The sequence below is a fragment of the Halichoerus grypus genome, chromosome 9 (genome assembly GCF_964656455.1).
Source record: "Halichoerus grypus chromosome 9, mHalGry1.hap1.1, whole genome shotgun sequence".
Lineage (NCBI taxonomy): Eukaryota > Metazoa > Chordata > Mammalia > Carnivora > Phocidae > Halichoerus > Halichoerus grypus.
The window spans coordinates 59,440,739-59,466,676 of record NC_135720.1 but is presented as its reverse complement, the minus strand read 5'-3'; the positions used below and the strand labels follow the sequence as shown (position 1 = coordinate 59,466,676).

The window sequence follows — 25,938 nt, the reverse complement described above, 5'->3', positions numbered from 1 at the left end:
TTCTCAAGAAACTTCAAGTTTTATTTTCAGGATGCCATGTTAAGTTTTTCAGCTGTTCAGGTAGCAAGTACTTATAGCTTTGTTGCTATAGAAATAAAATTTCAAAATTATTTACATTTCTTTCTCAATCCTGTGCCTGAAAAAAAGTAAAACATTTTGTGAGGTGTTTAATTAATTTAGATTCTTTTATATGATTCTTTTATGTATTTGGGTTTAGGTATTCATTAGTAGGGAGGAAATCAGTTGGTAGAGAATTGTTTCATTGAATGATAGAGATGAGTACATTTAATCTTAGAAGAAAATGCAACGATGAATTGTCAATATATTTTTTTTCTCAATTCAGTGATGTGCACTTTACCCACATGCTAGTGTTTTTGAAATTAAGGTATGTCTTACTATGAATGTGAATGTTTAATGTTGTATTTTTATTTCCCAAAGGCAGTTATTAAATTAATGGTGCATTTTACACATGAATTGTATTTTAGAATTGAGAAATCACTGGAGATGTTTTCTGCGTCACCCAAGGAGGTAGAATTGATCTACAGGACACAGGAGACACTGGATTTTTAATTCTTGAGATTGGGTAATGTTTTAGGCCTTAATTTTTTTCCGCCCAGTGGAGCCCAGCATAGTGTCCTGGAGGTAAATTGTTATGTAGATACCTGTTAAATAATGAATATACAAACACCAAAAATCAAGATACCAATTTAGCATAATCTTTTGGATGGACATTGCTGTATCTGAGCTAATTGCTGAAAGGGCAAATAAAATAATTTAATACTATCCTTCCTGGGCTGAAGTCATAAAGGAGTCATAGCTGTAGGGCTGTTCCTAGCCTTAGGCAAGGGAGGAGGCTACCTGTAGAAGTTTCTCTGAATGTGCAAAAATAACAATCTTTCTGGGTATTATTTTTCTTATCTGTAGCATCTGATAATCTCTAAAGTATCTTTCAAGTCCAAGATTCCATGACCCCTGTGATATCATAACCCATGAAAAGCAGTAATTTCTAGGACTTAGGTATAATACAAGTGCCTGAGAATCTGGTGTGATACTGTCATTTGACTATTAGCCATATTTAGGACACATTTTACTAATTCTGAACTCTTTATGCTTTGCTAAGGATAAACTATATTAAGGAAATATGAAATCCTTTATATAAGAAAGCCTTGAGAATACAAGCTACAAGCCAGAAGTAAATAAATATGTAAGCATTATTCATTGATTTATATTAATTGGTCAAAATTTAAATGAGGTACCTAAAATTGAATAAGCATATAGTTATGATTGTAAGTAATGACAAATACCCAAGTATTAATTAGATATGGGAAACTGATCATCAACTTGTCTTGAAAGTAAACATGTACACATATCATGGGCAAAAATACAAAACAGAGAATCTCTATCAGACCCCTTCAGCAAATTTGCATCTGTGTGTGTGTTTGTGTGTGTGTATCCACTTATGTATAGAAAAACTGTATAAAGGCACAGAAATGAATTTAATAGCCACCCTTTTTATTTTGTACTTCGATTAAATGTTAAAGTTCTTTACAACTCTTAATACATATAAATTAAAACAAATCACTGACCAATTTACATATTGGAATTATTTGAGGCCTATTGGAAATGCTATTAGAAAAATGTCTGTTGGTTTAAAATCATTTATATCTTTAAATTCATAATATTTTCTGTATTAAAAAAGACAGTGGAGGTAAACTCTTCAACTGTTTTTCAATTACCAAGTGACAACATCTGTGTATGACCCATGGTGTTGGGTCTTCAGATGTCAGGGTTACTCACTGAACCCTGACTATTGCACCTTAGGGAAGTGAGAAGGAAGGTCGCTGGACTGTAGCCATGACCCAGCTTCTTCTGACATTGTAAAGGAGCACCTAGGCTCTGGGTGTAGCTCTGTAGAGCTCAGTTACAGAACTAAAATATCTCAGATGTGACCTACATCAGTCTCATGTTGTTTATATGACCTTTAACCCAGATATGTGTTTATATATTACCTTGTTTCAAAGTGGTCTTTAGAAGATCTAGAACCAAATACATTGGGTTAAAAGTCATGTGTCTTGACAATTGAGATATAAAAAAATGGACATTAGGTTGTTAAAAAAGCTGGTCTCTGTGACTCTTTTCTGTAAAGGGTAGATTAAAAATCAGTTTAAGACATCCATGGAGCAAGTGATTTTATGATTTACATGAAGGAAGTGGGTTTATAGATTTCATCCACAAACAAAATAACAGTGTTTACCTTTGTTGAAAATACAGGCTTTAGAAGCATTTCTTTCTTTTCTTTCTATACAAAGTGCATGTTTTATATAAGCCCAAAGAGGAAGAGATAGATATAATGAACATCTACAAATTTAAGGGGTATTACTTTTGTACCCTGGAACAAACACATACTGTACCTAAAGAGAGTGTATCTTGAGTGTATGCTTAACATCCTGAAGAATGCTATTATTAAAATGCAGATGCTGGTTTCTACAATTCATAAGCATGAGAACAAAGCTAATGCAAAATATACTAAACCATCAACTAATTTCTTACAGATAATAATTATTTCCTTAGGGGGCTGTAGAAGAAAGCAAAGCCCTCCACATTGTTGACTGTCTCCAGAATGATAGTTACAGGTTGCCAAAGTGGTGCTTTCAAAGGACAGAAACGGGCAGACCTGGATTTTAGCCCAGCTCTTATGTAGCTGTGCAGCATCAAGCTATCACTTAACCTTTCTGAGGCTAAGTAAATTGAGGTAATATGTACCTCATAGGTTTGTTACATGTGATCTTACATATTGCATATGTTCAGTACATGGTAACTGTTATGCTAACAGGTGGAGCTGATTATCGAAGGCATTAGATTGGACCATATGAAATTTTATAGATAAAAAATGGACAAATTTCAGACCTCATTGTCAGGTGTTCCCCTCCTAGGAACCTTAAGAGCACTGTTGCAGTGAGCAAAGTGTGGCCAGCAAGGCTAGATTTCCTTGGTGAGTTTTCAGTTAATAGTCATGGATGGCCTTTTTATCAGTGACTAGTTTATAATATGCTGAAATAACATCCACAACCATGGAGCTCAGGTATCTTAGACTATTCCATTCCTTACTCCCAATGCAGACAAATATTTTACATCTTACTAAAGTTAGCATATTAAACTCATTGCATTTGAATGGTTGCACTTCCGTTCCATGCTACTAAGCGTCACAAGGACACAGGAAGGATGGACACAAGCATACTGTTTAACCTGCGCTTTCTAATAATACCAATAACATAGACAAGTCTATCTAGACTTTTGGTGATTCATGTACTCTCCTAAAAGCTTGATTTCAAGATATTTTCTATATTGTTGATTTCCCTGTCAGTCACTCTCCTTTGCACTTGAGGCAAGCGTTTCCGGAAATTCCCACTCAGCACGATGTAGAGAAAAGGGTTAATGCTGCTGCTGGCATAGCTGAAACAGATGGAGAGATAATAGCCTACGTGGAAGGCCAGCGTGGGCTGCTCCATCTGTAAGTTCACCAGTTGTATCACGTGATAGGGGGCAGCGCTTAGGATAAAGACCGCCACCAGTACAAGCACCATCTTCGTCAGCTTCATCACTCTCTCCTTTGGAACACTGGTGTTGTAACTACAAAGGAAACATTAGGATAGACAGAACATAAACAACCATAGAAATTATGGGCAATGATTTTCTAGAACTTTCATCAACAGAGATGTAATGCAGTTACCATGTGCCCCCTGATATGTTGTGATGAGAAGAACTGATTTTCCCCCCAAACACATAACTACAGTCTAATTGTGATACAATATCAGACAAATCCGGATTGGGAACATTCTACAGGATACCTGACCAGTACTCCTTAATACCCTTGAGGTCATGAAAAATAAGGAAAGAGTGGAAAACTGTCATAGACCAGAGGAGACTGGGGAGACATGACAACTAAATACAATATGGTATTCTGCATTGAATCCTAGACCAGAAAGAGGACTTTAACGGAAAAACTGGAGAAATCCAATAAGGGATAGAGTTTAGTTAGTAGTAATGTACTAATGCCTTTTTCTTTGCTTTGACAAATGCATCATGGTAAGGTAGGATATTAATGGAGAAACAAAGTGAGGAGTATATAGGAACTCTCTCTACTGTTTATGCAACTTTTCTATTAATTTAAAATTATTCCAAAATAAAAAATATTTTTAAATTCCCAAGTTTTATCATGTTATATTATATTTAGACATTTAATAGAAATGTGCCAGGGACATAGTTGAAGCAGATGAATAAGCCTGAGGAATAATATAAAAAAAGCATGGCAACTGAAAGTCTATGTAAGGTAAAGATTCCTCTGCAGTTTATCACAGTAGGCACCATCATTCTTCTAAGTTCTTCCATTTTGAGGGATAACTGGCAGTATGAGTTCTGTTTCATAAGATGCTCTTTGCATTTCTGAGAAAAGTGCTGGGAACAAAATGATCTGCTTTGGAGAACTGTCTTCAAAGGGCTCAAGCATCCTCTCCAGCTGTCAGTGTCTTAATATTTCATGTGATTCCATTTCAAATGTCTCACTAGCTCAGCTGCCTGTGATACATTTATTTTAGAGGCTAAGTTATTTTTCTATAACTGTGCTGCTTCCCTTTCCCATTCTAAACAGACCACCCTTTAAGAATGCAATATTTCCAAAGAATTTCAAGAAGCTAAGTGAGAAAAAGTGTCATGGGTCAATAGAACACCTAAAATTTTGGTACCAGAGTTTGCCATGAATTTTTACTCATAGTCAAATTGATCACCCATTTGACTTCTAGGGGAGATGGTGGGTTATAAACTCACCGTCTCCCATGGATACACCTACATAACACCCACATCAGTGTAAATAGCCTAGAAAATGACCCAAAGCCTGGCAGAACAGACTCTCCATGGTTAATCATAGAGAAGAGAGTATATCAAAAATGATTGGAAGGACAAAGAAGAACCAAACTGACATGTGAGACTGTCTTCAGGAGAGCAGAAAGCTGCATGCATGAATAAGGCAGAGGAGCAGACCCTACACCAGGTACTCCAGGCAGGGGGGATTTGAACTCAGAAGATGATTCTCCACATTTGGCTTTAAACCAGAGGGGCTTAACTTTACAAATTTTTACGGTCAGTGAGGCTTAACACCTGGAACTTTAAAAATTAACAGGCTCAGCTCTGGGAGAGCCAAAGGGTGGTAGGAACTGAGTTCCCACCCTTAAGGAGACAGGCCAATAAACAGTTTCTTGGAGATATAGAATAGAAGCAGCAGTTTGAAAAATGCATGGGGCTTACTGGAAGATTTATTTACTAATCTCAGAACATTTGCTGGAGGAGCAGAGATCATTAGGAGACTTCTCCAAGAATAAAAGAGCTGGTGGTGCCATTTCCCTCTCCTGCCCTCCAGCCTAGATAAATGGACACCTAGGGAACCAACATGAACACTCTCTACCTGGTATGCTAACAGCGTGCCCCACCCCCCTGCTCTCCTCAGAACTGACCTCTCCAACCTGCCCTTGGCAGTCCTCAAATGTGGCTACAGGTCCTCTCCCAGAGCAGATCTATGCAAATTTTGCTAACCCTGCATGCCCCAACCCCACATGCTGCGGATCTGCCTCTTCCAATATACTTTTGGCTGGAGCCCATTCAAAACACTGCCACAAGCTTGGCAGTGTGCAAACAGCACTGACAGTGGCCAGCAGCACTACAAAGTGACTCCTGCCCTGGGGAGAGGGGAAGATAACCACACACACAAGTTCCACTGTGGCCCCAGCAGTGGGCTAGGGGCAGACATCTCTGGTCTGACTGCAGGCCCCACCCACCAATGAAAGCTTCTCAGGGGACAACACAGGGAGAGTGCCCTCCAGTTCAATGTGACTGCAACTCTGGCAGATGCCTGGTTTGACCCAACTCAAGCCCAAGGCAGCCCCATACTGATCCGTTAACAACACGGGAACCAAACCCTGCCCACAGCAGGCAGAGAGAGCCATTGCAGATGACTAGACTGAAAGCAAATGCAGTTCAGCCATAATAGTAAGGCACATGCAACACATATAGGAGACACCCCTGAAGTGCCAGGTTCTGGTGAACAGGGAACATTGCACTGCAGAGCACTATAGGACCTCTTCTTCATAAGGCCACTACTTGCAAGAGCAGAAGATGTAGCTGACTTTCCTAACACATAGAAACAGACACAGAGTTAGATAAGATGAGGATCAGAGGAATGGGCCCCAAATGAAAGAACAGGACAAAATCATAGCAAGAGAGCCAATGAAATGGAGATGAGCAATATGCCTGATAGAGAATTTAAGGTAATGGTCATAAAGATACTCACTGGACTTGAGAAATTACTGAAAGTAAAAATACACTAGGGGGAATTAATAGTAGAATAGAGGTATGTGTGCTGGCAAAATGAGCACAAAATAGTAAAACAGAGGAACCAGAAGAATGGATCAGCGACCTAGAAGACAGAATAATGGAAAGCAATCAAGCTGAACAGGAGAGAAAAAATAAAATAAAAAATGAGAATAGAGAACTCAGCAACACAATCAAGCATAATAATATTTGCATCACAGGGATTCCAGAAGGAGAAGAGAGAGAAAAGGGGGCAGAAAATTTATTTGAAGAAATAATAGCTGAAAACTTCCCTAATTGGAGGAAGGAAAAAGACTTCCAGATCCAGGAGGCACAGAGAGCTCCCAATAAAACCAACCCAAGGAGATACACAGCAAGACACATAATAATTAGAATGGCAAAAAACAGTGATAAAGTGAGAATTTTAAAAGCAGCAAGAGAAAAGAAAACATTTACATATAAGGGAAACCCCATAAGACTTTGAGTTGATTTTGCAGGCAAGAAGGGAGTGTCATGATATAGTCAAAATGCTGCAAGAAAAAAAAACAAAACCCTGCAACCAAGAATGCTCTATTAAGCAAGGCTATCATTCAGAATAGAAGGAGAGATAAAGAGTTCCCTAGACAAATAAAAGTTAAAGAAATTCATCACCTCTAAACCAACCTCACAAGAAATATTAAAGGGGATTCTCTGAGTGGAAAGGAAAGACCATAAGCAGGAGTAAGAAAAGTAGAAAGCACAAAAGCAGCAAAAATAAGTATATCTATAAAAATCAGCCTGGGGATTCACAAAATAAAAGGATGTAAAGTTTAACACCATATACCTAAAATATTGGGGGTAAGGAAGTAAAAATTTAGTGCTTTTAGATCTAGGGTTCAAACTTGAGAGACCATCAACTTAATACAGACTGCTATATGCATAAATACATATCAACTTAATACAGACTGCGTATGCATTATGTTATATATAACATAATGATGACCACAAATCAAAAACCAGTAATAGATATGCAAAATATAAAGAGAAGAATCCAGGTATATCACCAAAGAAAGCCATCAAACCATGAGAGAAGAGGGTAAGAGAAGAAAGGAACAAAGAAGAACTACAAAAACAACCATAAAATAATTTAAAAAATGACAATAAGTACATACCTATCAATAATTACTTTTAATGTAAATGGACTAAATGCTCCAAAGATAGGGTGACTGAATGGATAAACAAGTAAGACCCATCTATATGTTGCATACCAGAGACTCATTTCATTCCTAAAGACACATGCAATTTGAAAGTGAAGGGATAGAAAACATTTATCATGCAAATGGAAGTAAAGAAAAAGCTGGGGTAGCATTACTTATATTGGACAAAATAGACTTAAAAAAAGAGACCATACAAGAGACAAAGGATACTACATAGTCATATAGGGAACAATCCAACAAGAACATATTACAATTGTAAATATTTATGGAACCAATATGGGAACACCCCAATACATAAAGCAGCTATAAACAAAAATGAAGGAAGTAATTGATAGTGATAAACTAATAATAGGGGACTTTAACACTCCACTTGTATCAATGGATAGATCAGATAGAAAATCAACAAGGAAACAGTAGCTTTGAATGATACATTGGACCAGACAGACCCAACAGATGTATTCAGAACATTCCATTTTAAAAGAGTGGAATACACATTCTTTCAAGTGCACATGGAACATTCTCCAGAATAGATCACATGTTAGGCCACAAAACAAGTCTTAACAAATTAAAGAAGATCAAAGTCATATCATGCATGCTTTTCTGACCATATGCGATGAAACTAGAAATCAACCACAAGAAAAAATCTAGAAAGAACACAAATACATGGACGTTAAATAACATGCTACTAAATAATGAGTGAGTCAACCAAGAAATCAAAGAGGAAATAAAAAATATGGACACAAATGAAAATGATAACATAATGGTCCCAAATCCTTGGGATGCAGTAAAAGCTGTTCTCTGAGGGAAGTTTATAGCAATACAGGCTTACCTCAATAAGCAAAAAAAAAAAAAAAAAAAAAACTCAAATAAACATCCTACTTTTATACATAAAGAGCTAAAACAAGAACAAACAAAACCCAAAATCAATAGAAGGAAAGAAATAGTAAATATTAGAGCAGAATAAATGAAACAGAAACAAAAAACCACAATAGAACAGATCAATGAAACCAGGAACTGGTTCTGTGGAGATCCACAAAATTGATAAAATGTTAGCTAGACTCATTTTAAAAAAAAAGGACTCAAATAAAATCAGAAAGAGAAGAAATAACAACCAACACTACAGAAATGGAAAGGATCATAAGAAAATATTATGAAAAATTATATGCCAACAAATTAGACAATCTATAAGAAATGAATAAATTCCTAGAAACATATAGTTTCTCAAAACTTAATCAGGAAGAAATAAAAAATTTGAATGGACTGATTACCAGCAATGAAATTGAATTAGTATCAAAAAACTCCCAACAAACAAAAGTCCAGACCAGATGGCTTCACAGGTGAATTGTGCCAAACATTTAAAGAAGAGTTAATACCTATTCTCAACCTATTCCAAAAAATATAAGAGGAAGGAAAGCTTCCAGATTCATTCTCTGAGGTCAGCATTACCCTGATACCAAAGCCAGATAGAGACACTACAAAAAAAAGAGAACTGTAGGTCAATATCTCTGATGAACATAGATGCAAAAATCCTCAACAAAAATTAGCAAATTGACTCCAACAGTACATTAAAATCATTCACCACAATTAAGTGGGATTATTCCTGGAATGCAAGGTGGTTCAATATTCACAAATCAATCAATAAGATACATCATATTAACAAGAGAAAGGATAAAAACCATATGACCATTTCAGAAGATGTAGGAAAAGCATTTTGCAAAGTACAACACCCATTCATGATAAAAACCCTCAACAAAATAGGTTTAGAGGGAGTGTCCCTCAACATCATAAAGGCCATATATGAAAAACCCAAAGCTAACATCATACTCAGTGAGGAAAACTGAGAGCTTCCCCACTACGATCAGGAACATGACAAGGATGTTCTCTTTCACTACTTTTATTCAACATAGTACTGGAATTCTTAGCCACAGCAATCAGCCAGCAAAGAGAAATAAAAGACATCTAAATTGAAAAGAAGTAAAACTTTCACTATTATGCAGATACATGATACTATATTTAGAAAACCCTGAAGACTCCACTAAAAATATCTACTAGAACTGATAAGTGAATTTAGTCAGGTCGTGGGATACAGATAAATATAGAGAAATCTGTTGCATTGGTATACACTAGTAATGAGTAGCTAGAAAGAGAAATTAAGGTAACAATCCCATTTACAACTGCAGCAAAATTAATAAAATGCCTAGGAATAAACTTAACCAAGGAGGTAAAAGATCTGTGCTCTGAAAACAATAAAACACTGATGAAAGGAATTGAAAATACGACAAACAGATGGAAAGATATTTCATGCTCATGGAATGGGAAAACAAATATTGTTAAAATGTCCATACTACCCAAAGCAATCTACAGATTTAATGCAGTCCCTATCAAGATACCAACAGCATTTTTTTCACAAAACTAGGACAAATAATCCTAAAATCTGTATGGAAACACAAAAGGCCCTGAATAGCCAAAGCAATCTTAGAAAAAGAAGAACAGTCCTGGAGGTATCACAATTCCAGATTTCAAGACATACTACAGAGATGTAGTAATCAAAACAGTCTCATACTGGCACAAAAAATAGACACATACATCAATGGAACAGAATAGAGTGCCCAAAAATAAACCCACAATTATATATATGGTCAATTAATCTTTGACAAAAGAGGCAAGAATGTGCAATGGGAAAAAGACATTCTCTTCAACAAATGGTGTTGGGAAACTGGACAACTACATACAAAAGAATGAATCTGGACCACTTTCTCATACCATGAGCAAAAATAAACTCAGAATGGATGAAGGACCTAAATGTGAGACCTGAATCCATAAAAATCCCAGAAGAGAGCACAGGCAGTAATTTCTCTGACATCAGCCATGGCAACATTTTTCTAGATAGGTCTTCTGAGGCAGGGGAAACAAAAGCAAAAATAAACTATTGGGACTAAATTAAAATAAAAAGCTTCTTCACAATAAAGGAAACTATCAACAAAATAAAAAGACAACCTATTAAATGGGAGAAGGTATTTGCAAATGACATACCTGATAAAGGGTTAGTACCCAAAATATATAAAGTACTTACACAACTCACCACCAAAAAACCAAATACTCCAGTTCAAAAATGGGCAGAAGATAGGAACAGATATTTCTCCACAGAAGACATACAGATGGTCAACAGACATGAAAAGATGCTCAACATCACTCATCATCAGGGAAGTGCATTTCAAAACCACAATGAGATACTACCTCATACATATCAGAATGGCTAAAATAAAAAAAAAGAAAAAAACAGGTGTTGGTGAGGTTGTGGAGAAAGAAGAACGCTCTTGCACTGTTGGAGGGAATGCAAACTGGTGCAGCCACTGTGGAAACAGTATGGAGGTTCCTTAAAAAATTAAAAAAAGAATTACCATATGATCCAGTAATGCACCACTGGGTATTTACCCAAAAAAATACAAAAACACTAGTTTGAAAAAGATATATGTAACCCTGTGTTTATTGCAGCATTATTTACAATAGCCAAGATATGAAAGCAACTGCAGTGTCCATTGATAGACAACAATAAAGAATGTGTGATATATACATATGATGGAATATTACTCAGCCATAAAAAAGAATAAAATCTTGCCATTTGCAACAACATGGATTGAGCCACAGAGTATAATGCTGAGGGAATTAAGTCAGTCAGAGAAAGACAAGTACCATATGATTTCACACATATGTGGAAGAAACAAAACAAATGAAGAAAGCAAAAAAAGAGACAAATAAAAAAATAGACTCTTAAAAATAGAGAAGAAACTAGTGGTTGGCAGAGGGGATGTGGGTGGGGGGATGGTTGAAATAGGTGAAGGGGATTAAGAGGGGATTAATTAAGAGGGGGTTATGTGTGGGAAATCTAGTGATCTTGTCTGTCCAAAGCAAATACAGTAATTTGTTGTAAGGACAAATTTTAATAATATTTTTAAAATCCAACATATTATGTATTCACTGACTCACTCACTTGAACAACTTGGTATGGATAATTTCAAGTAGAAAATAATTTTTTTATTTTTTATTTTTAAAGATTTTATTTATTTATTTGACAGAGAGAGACACAACAAGAGAGGGAGCACAAGTAGAGGGAACACAAGGAGAGGGAGAAGTGGGCTTCCTGCGGAGCAGGGAGCCTGATGTGGGGCTCTATACCAGGACCCTGGGATCATGACCTGAGCCGAAGGCAGACGCTTAACGACTGAGCCACCCAGGCGCGCCTAGAAAATAATTTTTTAAAAAGATTTATTTATTTATGTGTAGAGAGAAACAGGACATGCACAGGGGAGGTAGGGACAGAGAGGGAGAGGGAGAGAATCCTCAGCAGGCCCTTCCCAACCCCCTACCCCTCAACTGAGTGTGGAGCATAGGCAGGGTTCCATCTCAGGACCCTGAGAGCATGAGCTGAGCCAAAGTCAAGAGTCGGATGCTTAACCGACTTAGCCACCAAGGCCCCCCCTAGAAAATAATTTAGATTTATTCATAGAGTTTTAGAGACAAATATCTTTAAAGGTTCTTCCCAAGTCTATTGTCTTAGGGTAAGTCTCCGGTTTTATTTAGTCCTAATTAATCTTGTCCTAAGTATTCAAATATTAATGAGATCCCTATCCTCCAAATTAAAAATTTAAAACACAAAAATTAGAAAGTTATACATGGCATCTAAGATATTTACATATGTACACAACTCTGCAAAGTGTACAAATAAAACGTTTAAATAACATTATTGATGACAAATATAAAAGTATTCTTTAAATAGTATCTTGAGTTCTGTTTACATTTTTATGAAACCGTTACATCAGTGATTGCAACATTTATCACTGAGAGATCCTCAAATAGCTGCTTCAGAACATGTCCTGTTTTCACAAATTGCTCATGCAGACATTAATGCCCATATGTCTAAATGTGGTATGTTTCAAGTGATTGTTGTTTAAAATTCTGTTGTAGATGTCTTAGGATCTCTGAATTGTTCTTTCAACAAATAAAGCAAGATAGGGTAAACACTTACCATCTGGTATCCTTATTCTGTTGATACATCTCCCAAGTATAGCATAAAATTAAAATATAGCACACCAAAATCAAAGGCAAAGGGAAAAAAAAAGTTGTTATCGTCAAATAAAGTGTATACCTGTAAAATGAGAGAGAGAGAGAGAAGACATGACTGTCATATTCACAATGCCAGGAACTTTTACAGTTTATGAGGCATGATTCTCTAATTTTTCAGGGCCCAGGATAAAAGTTCTTGGAAAAGTTAAGGATCTTTGCTGCTTTTACATAGAGAAAAATAAAATAAGATAAAAACAGAGAGGGGGGCAAACCATAAGAGACTCTTAACTATAGGGAACAAACTGAGGGTTGCTGGAGGGGAGGTGGGTGGAGGGATGGAGTAACTGGGTGATGGGCATTAAGGAGGGCACTTGATGTAATGAACACTGGGTGTTATTATGCAAGTAATGAATCACTAAATTCTGGCCCTGAAACTAATACTACACTATATGTTAACTAACTTAAATTTAAATAAAATCTTGAAAGAAAAAAATAAAAGAAACTGCAAAAAAAAAAAAAAGTCTTGCTCTTCATTGTTTGCTAGCAACAGTGCTTATCTCTTCTCTAGCCAAGCCTGAGGCTACTGAGTATGAACAGGTGAGATATGTATTACCATTATCTTTTAGTGTTATTAACAACAATATGGACTAGCAGGTAGCATTTATTATATAATAGGCACTGATCTGAGTACTTTACATACTTCAGTCCACTGAATCTCTGCAATCCCATGAGTACAACTGCCATTAATATTCTCATGTTACAGAAGAACAAACTAAGGCACAGTGGGGTTAAGTGGCTTGCCCAAGGTTATCCAGCTAGTAATGAGCAGAAGTGGGATTTGAACCCAGACAGACAGTTGAGCTGCACAACCCACACTTGTAATCAATGCTCCAGATGGCCTTTCAAAGGGCCTGTTGTGAAATGAGCCCGTCTTTTCCTTGGTGCTCCCCCAGGGGAAATTCTCAGGTAAGCCAACTCCATTTCTGCACAGACGCCAGGTGTCTTCCTTCCTGGAAGAACCTTGGCGTTGGTGGAAGAAGGCAGCCCACGTTGGGTGGGTGTGGACAGGGTGGCAGGAAGAGAGAGCACCTGGGACTAGAGGGACTCTGAAAGCCACACAGTGGTTCCAGTCTCAGTTCCCCATGAGAACTTAATTCTGGGAAGATCAACAGAGGCTAGAACCTCAGAATATCCTTTATGATAACCAACCAAAAATAGCAGAAGCAGATGCTGGTGCAAAACAGTGAAGCATTGTTATTTCTTTGACACAGGCTGAAGTTCTACAGTCATCTCAGGTTGGGCTCCTCTTTAAGATACATTGGGGTCCATATTAATGTATCGGCCACCAGTGATTAAATATCATTTCACCTTTAAATTGGCAGATGGTTTTTATCTGTGAGTGCAGCCAGTGCTGGTGGGAGAAATAATGAATAAACAATTAATCCTACTGATGTTGCGGTCCTCTGGAGATTTTCATTACTGGATTTGTAGCCTTGCAAGGGCCTCTACCTCCATCCCTCTTGGGCTGTGACTACATGATGCAGAAATGACTCATCTATTTAACAAGTGGTGGATGGGAAAAAGGAATCTTCCAGATTGACTTGAGATAATGTATGTAAAAAGCACCTAGCACGATACATGGCCCTTAGTAGGTCATCAAAAAATTTTAGTCATAGACTTCAATTGAAGTCATAGACTTCAAAAATTTCAAATAAAATTTTTGACTTAATTTTTCCTTTCAAATTAAAATGTGAGAAATCCCTGTGTTGGCTTCTGTATTAGTTACTGAGAGCTGCTGTAACAAAATACCACAAACCCGATGGCTTGAAACGACAGAAATTTATTGTGTCCATTCTGGTGATAGAAGTCTGAAAATAAGGTTGTTGGCAGGGTTGGCTCCTTTCGGATGCTCTGAGGGAGAATCTGCCTTTCTCCTTGCCTCTGCTGGTTTCTGGCAAAACCTTGCTGTTACTTCACTTGTAGATGCATCACCCCAGTCCCTGCCTCTGTCTTCACAGGCTTTCTCCCTGTGTGTCCCTTCAAATCTTGCTCTCCTCATGAGGACACCAATCCCTGGATTGGGGGCTGGCTCTAATCCAGCAGGACCTCGTTTAACTTGATGATGTCTGCAAAGACCCTATTTCTAAATAAGGTCACATTCACAGGTACTGAGGATTAGGACTTGAATATGGGGGGAAACACCATTCAACCACACTCCAGTGGCATACCAATAAGGTCTGAGTCTCAGTAACTCCTAGACAATTTCGGAAATTTTGCCCCTCCCTTGATTTTTGCATTCCTGCTGTGTCTGGTTGCCATGGATCTTTAAAATCCATATTTAAATATGTTTGTGTCCATTGAGGCTACATAATTAAACTCCAAATCTTTTTCTAAAGGTTACCCTCCTCTTAAAATCAAGCTACCAACCTGATTGTGGAAAGCAGAAAAGTAAGCGGGAGACTGCCCCTTAGAGGATCCCCAAGGACACTCTATGTGGCTGCTCACATGTTGACAAGGAGGATGAAGCACTTCACAACTTAATTCAACTCTATTTTTCTTAAGTTTTAACAACCTACCGGAGTACATCGTCAGGGGATGTTAAATCAAAAGCACAACTCTCCACGCCGTCTTTAAATTTGATGACCTTCGAGTAGACCCAGACAGGCAAAGCCAGAATGAAGGAAGCGGCCCAAAGGCCCAAATTGATGCGGATGGTCTTGTACCTCGTTCTCCAACTTGTAAGTCGAAATGGTTGGACGAGAGCCAAGTACCTGCAAAGCCAGTTAAGAAGGGTTTGGGAACAATCAATAAAAGCACTGAGCTCCAAGGATGAAAGGTTCATGACAAGAGTAAATTATTAGTATTATTATCCTCCCTGAAGCACACCTCCATCAGGGTAAAAGAAAGTTATATTTTTTAAGAGCTGGCTGGTACCCGCAGAGAAAACAACTCTTGACCCTGCAAGTCTGAATAAACCACTCACTGAAATAGCTGTCATTTCCATGAACACACTGATAATGGTGAAATTCAGCCCTGTGCAAACTCTCTCTTTACAAAGGTGCTTCCCAGGCTAGGCTCTGGAAAACGTGGTCTCTGAGTTGGGGTTTCCTCCAGGAGGGAGAGGCTCTCTTTCCAGTAGGATTTACTGCCATGGAGGCAGGAAGGAGGCGAGTGCTCTGGCTGGTAGGAGAGTCTGCCGGCAGGATGAGGCTCTGGCCCACCGGGACAGACATTTTGCCCAGATGGCTTTCCAGTGGGGCCCCAGGCTCCTGGAGGTTCAGTTCACAGAAATCACAGTGAGGATACACAAACGTGACTAGTACAGACAATGCAAATTCCTCAGGGAACTCAGGCTGGAGGCCAGAGAGGGGAAATGGGCTAATTTCATAGGGAGAGGGGTTTTCTTTCTTCTCTTTATTCTATTTCTGATTCAGAAAAAAAGGATAATCATTAATTAAACTTGAAGTCCTGACATACCAAATATATTTGGTTCTCTAGAAAATCCAAGAAGAATTTTTCAGAGCCAACTGAAAGCTAAAGAGCCGAGACCCAGAAGGAAGAGTATTTGTGAAAGCGCACTTTTGCTGGAGGTGCGGGTGTTGGAAGGCAGCGTTTGCAGACATTAAATTAATGTGAAATATGTTTTGATGGTCATTGAATTTTTGTAGAGCTACTTAAGGAAGATTTATAAAAATAAAAAATTTCCTATCCCCTGTTCTTTCAATTTTGCATAAGAGGCAGGACTTTTTAAGGGAAAACTTAGTTAAGGGACCCTTTGGCACGCAGGGAGATTCTTGCGGCCCAGGGCACCCCCGCTGCTCCTCCTCCTGAATATTGCACTTTCATCACCTGCGGCTAAGGAGAGAAGGACCCCTCCCCACCCCTCCTGCCCCTGCTGGGGAAGGGGATGGGGTAGTGATTGCACAGCAGCCCAGCCATCATTCTGTCTGGGATTAAAGGATGATGGAGTCATGGCATCAATAGATTAGCGAATCTTCTCTGATTATATCCTCACCCCAACATCCTCCTTCCCCCAGCTGAAAACCCCTCACTGGTTTTCCATCGCCTTTTGGATAAAATTCAAAATTCTTACCATTGCTTTTGCAAAGTCTTTCTCCACCTGGCCCTGCCTGTCACTTAGGCTGTAACTTGTGTCAGTCTTTCTCTGGCCTTCCTTCAAGCTCCTTTCCCTTTTGGGGCCAGGTGCATACTGTCCTACCTGCCTGGCAGAATCTCCCTCTAATTCCTCCTGCTCTTCCTCTGAGTTCCTATCTAACAGTCTGTGTCTCAGGGAAGCTTCCCCTGACCACTCACTCTATACAAGGGCTCATGACTATACATGCAGATCGTAGGGGAACTCTCCTTTTCCTTCCTAATATGTATCATTGTGTGGCAATACACATTCACCTGTGTGACTTTTCACTTAATGTCTGTCTACATCTCAGGAGTGAAAACCCCACAAAGGCAGAAACCTTGACTATTAGTTTAATGTTCTTTTATCTCCTGTATCCAGCATAGTTCCTGGCCTACGGTCATACTCAAATATTTGTTGAATGAATGAATGAATGAATGAATAGGGAATTTGGCTTCTACTTACTGACTTTTGATGTTCTAGAGAATTTATTTACAAAAGTAGTCTAGGCAGCTTTCATCTGGAGGTATATGTTTTTAATATTTTGGGTGTTTGCATAATTTTTTGGTGTTGATTTGGAGGTAGGCACCCACTACTGAAATATTACACATACTTGTAGTTATTACTGATCAGAGAAAGAAGGATGAAAATTATTAGAAACACTTAAAATTTATGCTCTGTTGAATTGGCAATTAAAATGACTTAATGTATAAATAATAAGGCTTACTGATGGCGCTGACATGACCAATGTCATGTTTATGGCCTTGCAAAGAAAACTCCATTTCTTTTTACAAAATTGCAGATATTGTTGAAGTTTTATGCATTTAGTACAGTTGGAACTTTAAGAAATGCTGAAGAGGAAAAAGTTCAGTTTTATAGAATCTTCGTTTTTCTTTGGTCATGTGATCCTCTAGAGGGAGGGCAAGAGAAGGATAAGGGCCTGAGTGTCTTAATTCTAAAGTAAAATTTTAGCACACTGCGTCCATTAGATTTTAAAAAAATGACATTCAGGTGTATAAGACACACATGCACATACACAAACACCCTCAAAGAAAAGAACCTGTGAGCCTTAGGAAATGTGTACAGTTGGTCTGTTCCAACGCAGACAATGTCCGTTCTCTTTATTTGCAGTAAGAGGTTTACAGAAGAGGTATGATTTCCCTTCTTTAAAGAAAAAGCCAATACTCTCCTGCCTTCAGGGTACAGGGTATGAAGAAGCTTTTCTTATCTCTGAGAATGGGATTACGATTGGTTAGGACCTGTACTGTAGGTTGCTTTCCTGCAGTGGGCCTGCCCTGGGTCAGCATTAGCTGGCTTCAGCTGAACTAAGCAGGCCTACATAGTACATTGATTTTAAAATGTGGTGTTAATTATAAATTGAGAAGCACACTCTGTATTTCGAGAATTCTTTTACGGGAAGGCAACAGGTTATAAAAAATGCATTAAACATCACCATCATTATTCATGTCTGAATAATAATGATTCAGTGAATGATTTCTTTGAACCTCGCTATTCCTTTTTTTATTCATTTGAAAAACTGCTCATCACTCCCCCACCCCAAAGGCAGATGTGGAAGGCTAAAGAGGCAGAGCTCAGGAAGGAGTCCCGGATGGACCAGGGAAATTTAACATAGTCCTCAAGATTGGCAGTCATTCATTCATCAATATTTTTTGAGCACCCCTGTGCCAGGCAGTGTCACGCAGATACTTGGGACATATTAGTGATCAAAGACACTGCCTTTGTGGAATTTACATTTGAGGGGCAGGGGAAGCTGAACAATAAACAGTACACACATACAACTACACACAAAGTAAATTAAACTATGTGATATATTGGCAGCAAGGGAGAAAGATAAAGTAGATCAGAGCAAGGGGGAAGTCAAGTGTGCTAACTTAGGGTAGGGATGGGAAGATGGATGGAGATTTTAAGTGGGTTGTTCTCTGAGAAAATTCCTGTTATGCATATTACTGTGTCTTTAGGGCTTGTTTCTATTTGGGGAATGCTGCTAAGACCTGGTCTGGAGGTCCTAGCATCTGGATGATGCAGGGACATTCTAGCTTGCCTGCTTCCTACAGAGGCCAAATAAGGAGGTAGTTATGAGCAACCTGCCCTCTCTAGAGACAGCCTGGGTCTGAACTGGGCTCCACCACTCACTTGCTCCACAAGTACCCACCATCACTATCATCTCCTCTAATAACATTAGTTTACATTGTTGGTGAATATGGTTCTGGTACATTCCAGGTCACAGTCAAAAGCACTTCTAATGATGTAAAATGGCAGCATTTGCATTAACCAGTCATAACAAGGGGTGTAAAAGACATAAAATACGGTCTTCCTGGTACTGGAACATCTCTTCATAACTATTCAGGAGCCCAAATCTATTCCCCAGATTCCTTCAAGCTGCTAGGTGATAACAGGAGTCTGTGAGACATTGAACATCCCAGTGAGACATTGAACATACCAGAAATAGCCCTGGACAGAGTGAGGAGACCTACTTCAGTTCTCAGCTCTGCCACTGATGATTTCAAGATATCTTTATCTTGCAGTGAATTATAAATAAAACTGAAGTTAAAAAGAATGATTTGCAAAAAGGAGATTTTAGTGTTTTAAGTTTTCCATTAAAAATATATATTTCTATGAAAGTTGGAAAAAAGATTTTTAAGTCCTACAATGAAACAAGCAAAGGAAGAGGAACGTGGCTGTTACAAACTAGCACCGATGTTGCTTAAATTGGGATGACAGTGGGGAAGCACAGACACTTCTGAATTATGTTAAGCTATTTCAAAGTTTCTTCACTTACCTGTCCACACTCATCACAGTCATGATAGCACTACAGGCAAACTGGTTACAGGTATCCAGGGATGTGATAATGGTGCAGAGGGGCCCCCCAAACACCCATTCTCCTCCCCGGGCCCACTGATGAATAAGAAAAGGCATTCCAATGATGTGAACCAGATCAGCCACAGCCAGGTTGCAGATATAAATGTCAGGAACAGTTTTTTTCCTGGACCTGAAAGAAAAGCACGGAAACTGAGGATTGATATTGAAAGTGTGCACCTTCTTCAATTACTGCCACCTGTTACAAATTGTTAATTGTCAAAATGAATTTTAAAAGAAGTTAAAGGAAAATCTACACAAATGCACATACGGATGCCTAGTCTTGTGCATATTTAAACATTCTGAACTATATATCTGATAACTACCTGTGGGGGCTTAAAAATATGGCCACAAATTCTCTGATACAGCTTTCAAAAGATGGAACCTAGTTCCCTCCCTTTGAGGGTGGTTGAGCTTAGTAACCCACTTTTCACAAATGGAATATGGTGGAAATGACAATGCATGACATAAGAACATAAAGGCATTATAGGGTTCCTCCCTGCTCTCTCTTGGATCACTTTCTCTGGGGTAGCCAGCTGCCATCTTGGGAGGATACTTAAGCAACTCTGTGGAGAGGTCCACATGGAGAGGAGATGAGGCCCCCTGCCAACAGCCGGCACCAGTCTTCCAGGTGTGTGAGTGAGCTACTTTGGAAGTAGATGCTCCCACTCCTGCCGAGATGACTGTTGCCTCGGAGGACAGTTTAACTGCAACTTGGTGAGAGACTCTGAGCCAGAACCACCCAGCTAAGCTCTTCCTGGATTCTCGCCCCTTGAAATGGTGTGAGATAATAAATGTTTATTGTTTTAAGCCACTAAGTTTTGGGGGTAATTTCTACATAGTAACAAATTATACCAACTCTAAGCTCACTCAAGCTAGCACCAAAAACAGCTGAACAGGGAGAACAAATGGTTTCCATTGTATAATGCATTTTTTTTTCTCCACTGAAGTGGAAGTCAATCCTAATAGGTCATTGTGAAAGAAATTTCAACCTTTACTTAGAAATATTCCAACAAAATCTAACCCAATAGCAAAGACTATAAATTAAGACCCTGAAGTCCAGATAGTGTGGAGACAGAATCTGAAGAGTAAACTGGTAGAGGGCTCAGAGAATGATCTCATGGTTCCTGCTGGGGAGAGTGAATTCAATGCCATCTAGATATGACACTCTGTAGGCAAAAGAATTTTTCTAAGAGCAGAAATTTAAATTTAAAATTCAGGTGGTCCCTAGGTTCAAGGAGTTGGAACATTCAATAATAAACAGGTAACATCTTTATCTGGGAGATAATATTCATTAATTCAACAAATATTTTATTGAACACCAATTATATGTCAAGCATTATATTGTGCTCTGGGGCTGCAAAGCTAAGTAATCTATAAATTGTAACATCGAGGAGCTTGTAGTCTAGATATGTCTAAATAAACGATCACTGCAGTGATGAGAGAAAGCTAGAGGAAGCACAAGGAGTACACGAAAGGGGCCTCTGCCCCCTCCCCTGGGGACAGTCAAAGAAGATTTCTTGGCAGAAGTGGCATCTGAACTGAGGACAAATAAGACTTTAAAGAGCACATAAGAGTTAGCCCTAAGATTATGCCACAACTGCTAGCTCAGGGCTTTGCTCTGTGGATTGGAGGCTAATGTGTGACTCTATTATTTGTTGGCTGAAAATTCTACAGCCTGTGACCTTTATTTCTAAGCCAGAGAATCCTTCTGTGAGACTAGTCGGCGAGGATATTTTACCCAGGCCCTGGCAAGTACATGTTGTGTGGGAAGTTACTGCCATTGAGTTCCTAACTCAGCAACCACATTCTGGGCCTTGTTGATGCCACTATAAAGCATGTTGGTTCCTTGTCCCCAGCAGGTGGTGACTCATATCAGAAAGACGCAAAATGAGAAGAGATTTGAAGAAAAGATCGGTCAACCAAAAGAGCAGCCAAGTGACTGTCCTTGGTCTCTCATCCTCTGTCTTCTTCAGGCCTTTGGCAGGGGAGGGGTGGAGGAGAATAGACCCTAGAGGTCAGGTAGAAAGAGTTCCACATTAAAAAAACAAAAAACAAAGCAAAAACACCACAAAAAACCCCCATAAATCTTAGCCTCTAAACAGATGTTTTTTCCATTTGAATTGGGATATAAACCATAAGTGGTTGCTTAGGGTCTAATTGCAGCTATTAGATTCACGGCCCTTGCTCTTCTCTAGACAGGCACCCATCATTTACTGATAATAAATTATGGTAATTCTATTGTTGAGGACAGTACAGGCTATTAACTGGCAATTAAAAAGAATTAAATTAAGTGTTTCTAGATGATATTCTGTATAGAAAAAGAGAATTCTGAAGCAAACGATGATCTGGGCATAAGATAATAGGGCAATAAAAATAACACATTATGTTTATTATTGCTTTCTTTACTAAAAGTGACAACATAGAAATTAAAACAAAAATAAAGAGAAATTGTAAAGTCTCTACCTATACAACTTACATTCTTTTTTTAGATCTAATTTATCTCCAGATTTTCTGTTGACAGACTTCATTAGATTTCTCTCTCTCATGACTCAAACATTTAAAATAAAAAATGTAGACTAGTGATCATTTTAGCTAACATGTTTTCCATATGGTTAACATAGCCATATGTGATGCTCACTAATTTGAAGAATGATAAAATAAATTATGGTATTCCACATTATCCTACAATAAATTATATAGTTGTTACAAATCATAGTTTGCAAGATATTTAATCAAAGGGAAACATACTGATGAAGTAAAAAAGTCCCAATTATGTATGTAGCATAAATTTATGTAACATTTAAATAATTTATTTCAACATGTGTTTAAAAATATGCTGGAGTCATGTATCAATTGATTACAATGATTATCTATTAGGTGATAGTAGTAGGACTGATTTGACTTTAAAATTTTTCTATTAAAAATGTGTTTACATGTTGTAGTCGGAAATAACAATATATGCTATGGATTAAAGAAAACTGCTAAAACATATAACACCACACATGCAGGAGGCTGCTTTGCTGATCAGCTTGCTCTCAAATCCATTTCCCACCCTTCTCCGGTTGTGTTCCTAGGTATCTTTGTCAACTGGCTTTTGGTTGGTTTTGGCCAATGGGAAGCACTATTGGAGGGGAAACTGGAAGATGGAAGAGAGGGGAGACCAGCGCATTTCCTTGTTCCTTCTGCTGTTGGCATCTCTGGGCAGTGGCTGCATTCCATCCATGGCTCCACCTTCATCCTGTAGCCCCTATTCCATGGTCCCAGATCCCATTATGGCTATAGGTCCCACCAAGCAGCCCAGACTCCTGAGGTCTGTAAACCCACCTGCCTCCTTTTCTCCATCCAGCTCAGGGCCAGGAGAAGGGTGGTGGTGTGGGGTGGGAGATGGTGGTAGGACACAGTAGTAGCTTCCTGCTTTTGTGTATCTCTGGGTTGCCTTACCAGCCCCTGTTAGGCATTTAACTCCAGTTGAATTAAATTCCTATTGTGAGCCAACCCCAGTGGATTAGTAGTGATTTTGTGGAGCACTGTGCTGAGAAGAATTCTGAGTCTTCACACACACAGGCACTAGTTACAGGACAAACCTGTGCACAGATTAGAGATGGTTGGCATGGATGGGAGAGTTTAGGGTCAAGTGACATATTTGCCAACCTTGCTCTAGATACACAGTATAATACAGTTGAAAGAGAACCTGACTGGGTATTCCATTTTCCTTTCTACACCCTCGTGTCCTTGGGCAAGGCATTTAACCCATTTAGATTCCAGAGTTGTCTTGGTGCAGTGGACCATCGCAAGGAGGCTCTCTCAACAACTTTCCAGTTCAGGGGAATAGACGTAACTGAGAGGTTCTGCAGTATCTAAAACATAGTGTATGTGTGCGGCAAGAGTATGGTCAACCCCAGCAAGAGCTTACATGTGGCTGACACTCTGAGAATGGCTGAGGGCTGGGTCAGAGGGAGCCAGTAGTTATGATTTAAACTGGGTGGGAGAAAGGAAGAGGCCTTGTTCTAAGTATTTCCCCTCCCCACCTGTCTTAGCACTGGTCTTCCACCATTAGATCGTTAGTGTTCCTTCAGGTTAATGCACTAACCCTCTTGTAATCTCTGTATAAAATGTAGATACCATTGGTCGGGTTTAAAGTAAGGTGTTTCAGTAATTCATGATTTAGTGTGAACTTGTTGACAGGGAGTTGAGGTCAGGGAATGACAGAACGAGGACTTTTTATTTATCAGAAAGAAGGCCATCCCTTAGAGTCTTTGCCCACATGAAGCTGTCTGTCAGGTGGAAGATGTGTTCAGGAGGTGGGGGTGAGGGACTGATGGAGAAGAACATCCTCCCCTTTGTGGAAGTAGCTTCCCAGGGCCCACTGTGACTGTGGAACTAATTGTGTAATGGAGTTCACTAATCTCTCTCCGAAGAATAAAAGGGAGAAATGATTATGTTATAATTGGCCCAATTTCCCTCCTACATTTTCTAATCTGGCTTCCTTTTGACTAGCTGTGAATTTAATGCGTGACAGACTAGGAATCATCTGGCCTCACTACTTTATAGTCACCTTCCTAATGCACAAATTACTTCTTACTTTTATTTTATTTTATTTTATTTTTTAAAGATTTTATTTATTTACGTGACAGAGAGAGAGAGATAGCGAGAGCAGAAACACAAGCAAGGGGAGTGGGAGAGGAAAAAGCAGGCTTCCTGCCAAGCAGGGAGCCCGATGTGGGACTCGATCCCAAGACTCTGGGATCATGACCTGAGCCGAAGGCAGACGCTTAACGACTGAGCCACCCAGGTGCCCTACTTCTTACTTTTAAAAACAACCACATAGAACCTCTTATTCTGGAAACTCCATCTTCCTTAAACCTATTTTTTTCATATATGTTTCTAGTATTCCTTTGCAAAGTCAGGAGTTAGTTCATTGCTTGCTTCCCAGCATTGCTAATGATCTTACTGACTTTTAGTTCTATTCATCCTCTTCTGAGACAATTATTCATCATAAATGGGAAAGTCCCTAAATCTTTAAATGTATCTATTTCTCCTTATTTTTAGTGTAGTCTTAGTATTTTAATTAAGCCACCCATCTGGTAAGAAGGTAACAAATAAAAGGTTATGGCAAGGCATGATGAAAATATTAATACAAATTACCTTAAAATTTTTGGAGAGCAATTTAAAAAAAGAAGGGTTAGATAAATTCCAAGCCAAAAAAAATTTAAATTAATTTGCTTTCACATGACTTTTGAAAGACTAATACATTTTTGGAGAGCAATTTGCAAAGAAAAATATTAAAGTCCTAGTAATAAAAATTAAAATTAAGTTGCTCCCAAATGTTTTTTGAGAGACTAAAAGATTCATCTTAAATGCTCCATTAACATATATCTTCTCACATATTATCTATAAAATGGTAATGATACAAAGAAAAGATAGGTTTTTCATAATCATTGCAAATAAATTAGTCAGTATGATGGCTTAGGTTTTCTTTTTTCCAGTTAAATGATTATTTGCTTTATGTTGAGAATCTGTTTCCAGGAATTATACCTCAGTATTGACTTTTAGAAGAGTTCATTTTCCACATTTCTTCTTTTTTCCAGCTTTGTCTCCAGATGAGTACATAGGATCAGGCCATTATCTATTGGTGTAATTTGAGGGGAACCAGGAATTTTCTCTGGCCCCAATACCTCTTCAGCAGCTTGTCACAGGGTCTGAAATCTAACATTGAAGAGTCTTTGCATATAAAAGTTGCCTGTAAAAAATGCAACCATTTCTGCAGGGCAACACATTATAAGAACTTGATTTCTCCTCAGTGGGGCCAAGCCTGTATGGGTGTGAGGCATGCTACATATATCTCTAAGAGAGGACAGTAAAAATACCAAGGAGTATGAGGGGAAGATGGAAGGAGAAGTGGACAGGAGCAACTGGCAAACAGGAGCGAGTGAGAAACATTCTCATGTTTCTGACTATTAACTTTCTACTTGGCGCTATTGCCTCCTTGAGGCTTCCTGAGAATATCTGATTACTTTTATTACCCTTCCTGGAACTCATTATTTGAACCATCCTTTTTTTTTTTTTTTTTTTTTTTCACTTGAGTGTTTATAATGTCTTGTATTGTTTTTCAATTTTATGTGTTTAAATCTTACCTTTTCCACTAGTCTATGAACTTTTTAGAATCAGATGCTGCCACATTTCTTTGGTATTTTCATAACCGTTGGTGCTGGGTTTGCAATAAGCATTAGTAATACGTATTGCGTTGAACTACTTCTAGCACTTAAAAAAATTAATGTAAAATGCTTGATATTCCAGAAACCAATA

At 38.6% G+C, this 25,938-nt stretch overlaps 1 protein-coding gene across 6 annotated transcripts in view; it reads right to left on the bottom strand.

Moving 5' to 3' along the window:
* Positions 1 to 1,326: 1,326 nt before the first annotated feature.
* The window catches only part of MCHR2 (melanin concentrating hormone receptor 2), a 54,107-nt gene continuing 29,495 nt past the window's right edge, over positions 1,327 to 25,938 (bottom strand). For 4 of the 6 annotated variants that reach the window (XM_036119347.2, XM_078054944.1, XM_036119346.2 and 1 more), the window contains 4 exons: positions 19,553 to 19,762; positions 15,197 to 15,391; positions 12,583 to 12,702; positions 1,328 to 3,630 (listed from right to left, as the gene is read on the bottom strand). In XM_036119347.2, the coding sequence (XP_035975240.1) occupies positions 3,315 to 3,630; positions 12,583 to 12,702; positions 15,197 to 15,391; positions 19,553 to 19,762 (841 nt within the window). In that variant the 3' untranslated portion in view covers positions 1,328 to 3,314. Of the gene's footprint in view, positions 3,631 to 12,582; positions 12,703 to 15,196; positions 15,392 to 19,552; positions 19,763 to 25,938 lie in introns of all 6 variants that reach the window. The other 2 variants (XM_078054946.1, XM_078054947.1) reach the window with 1 other exon arrangement.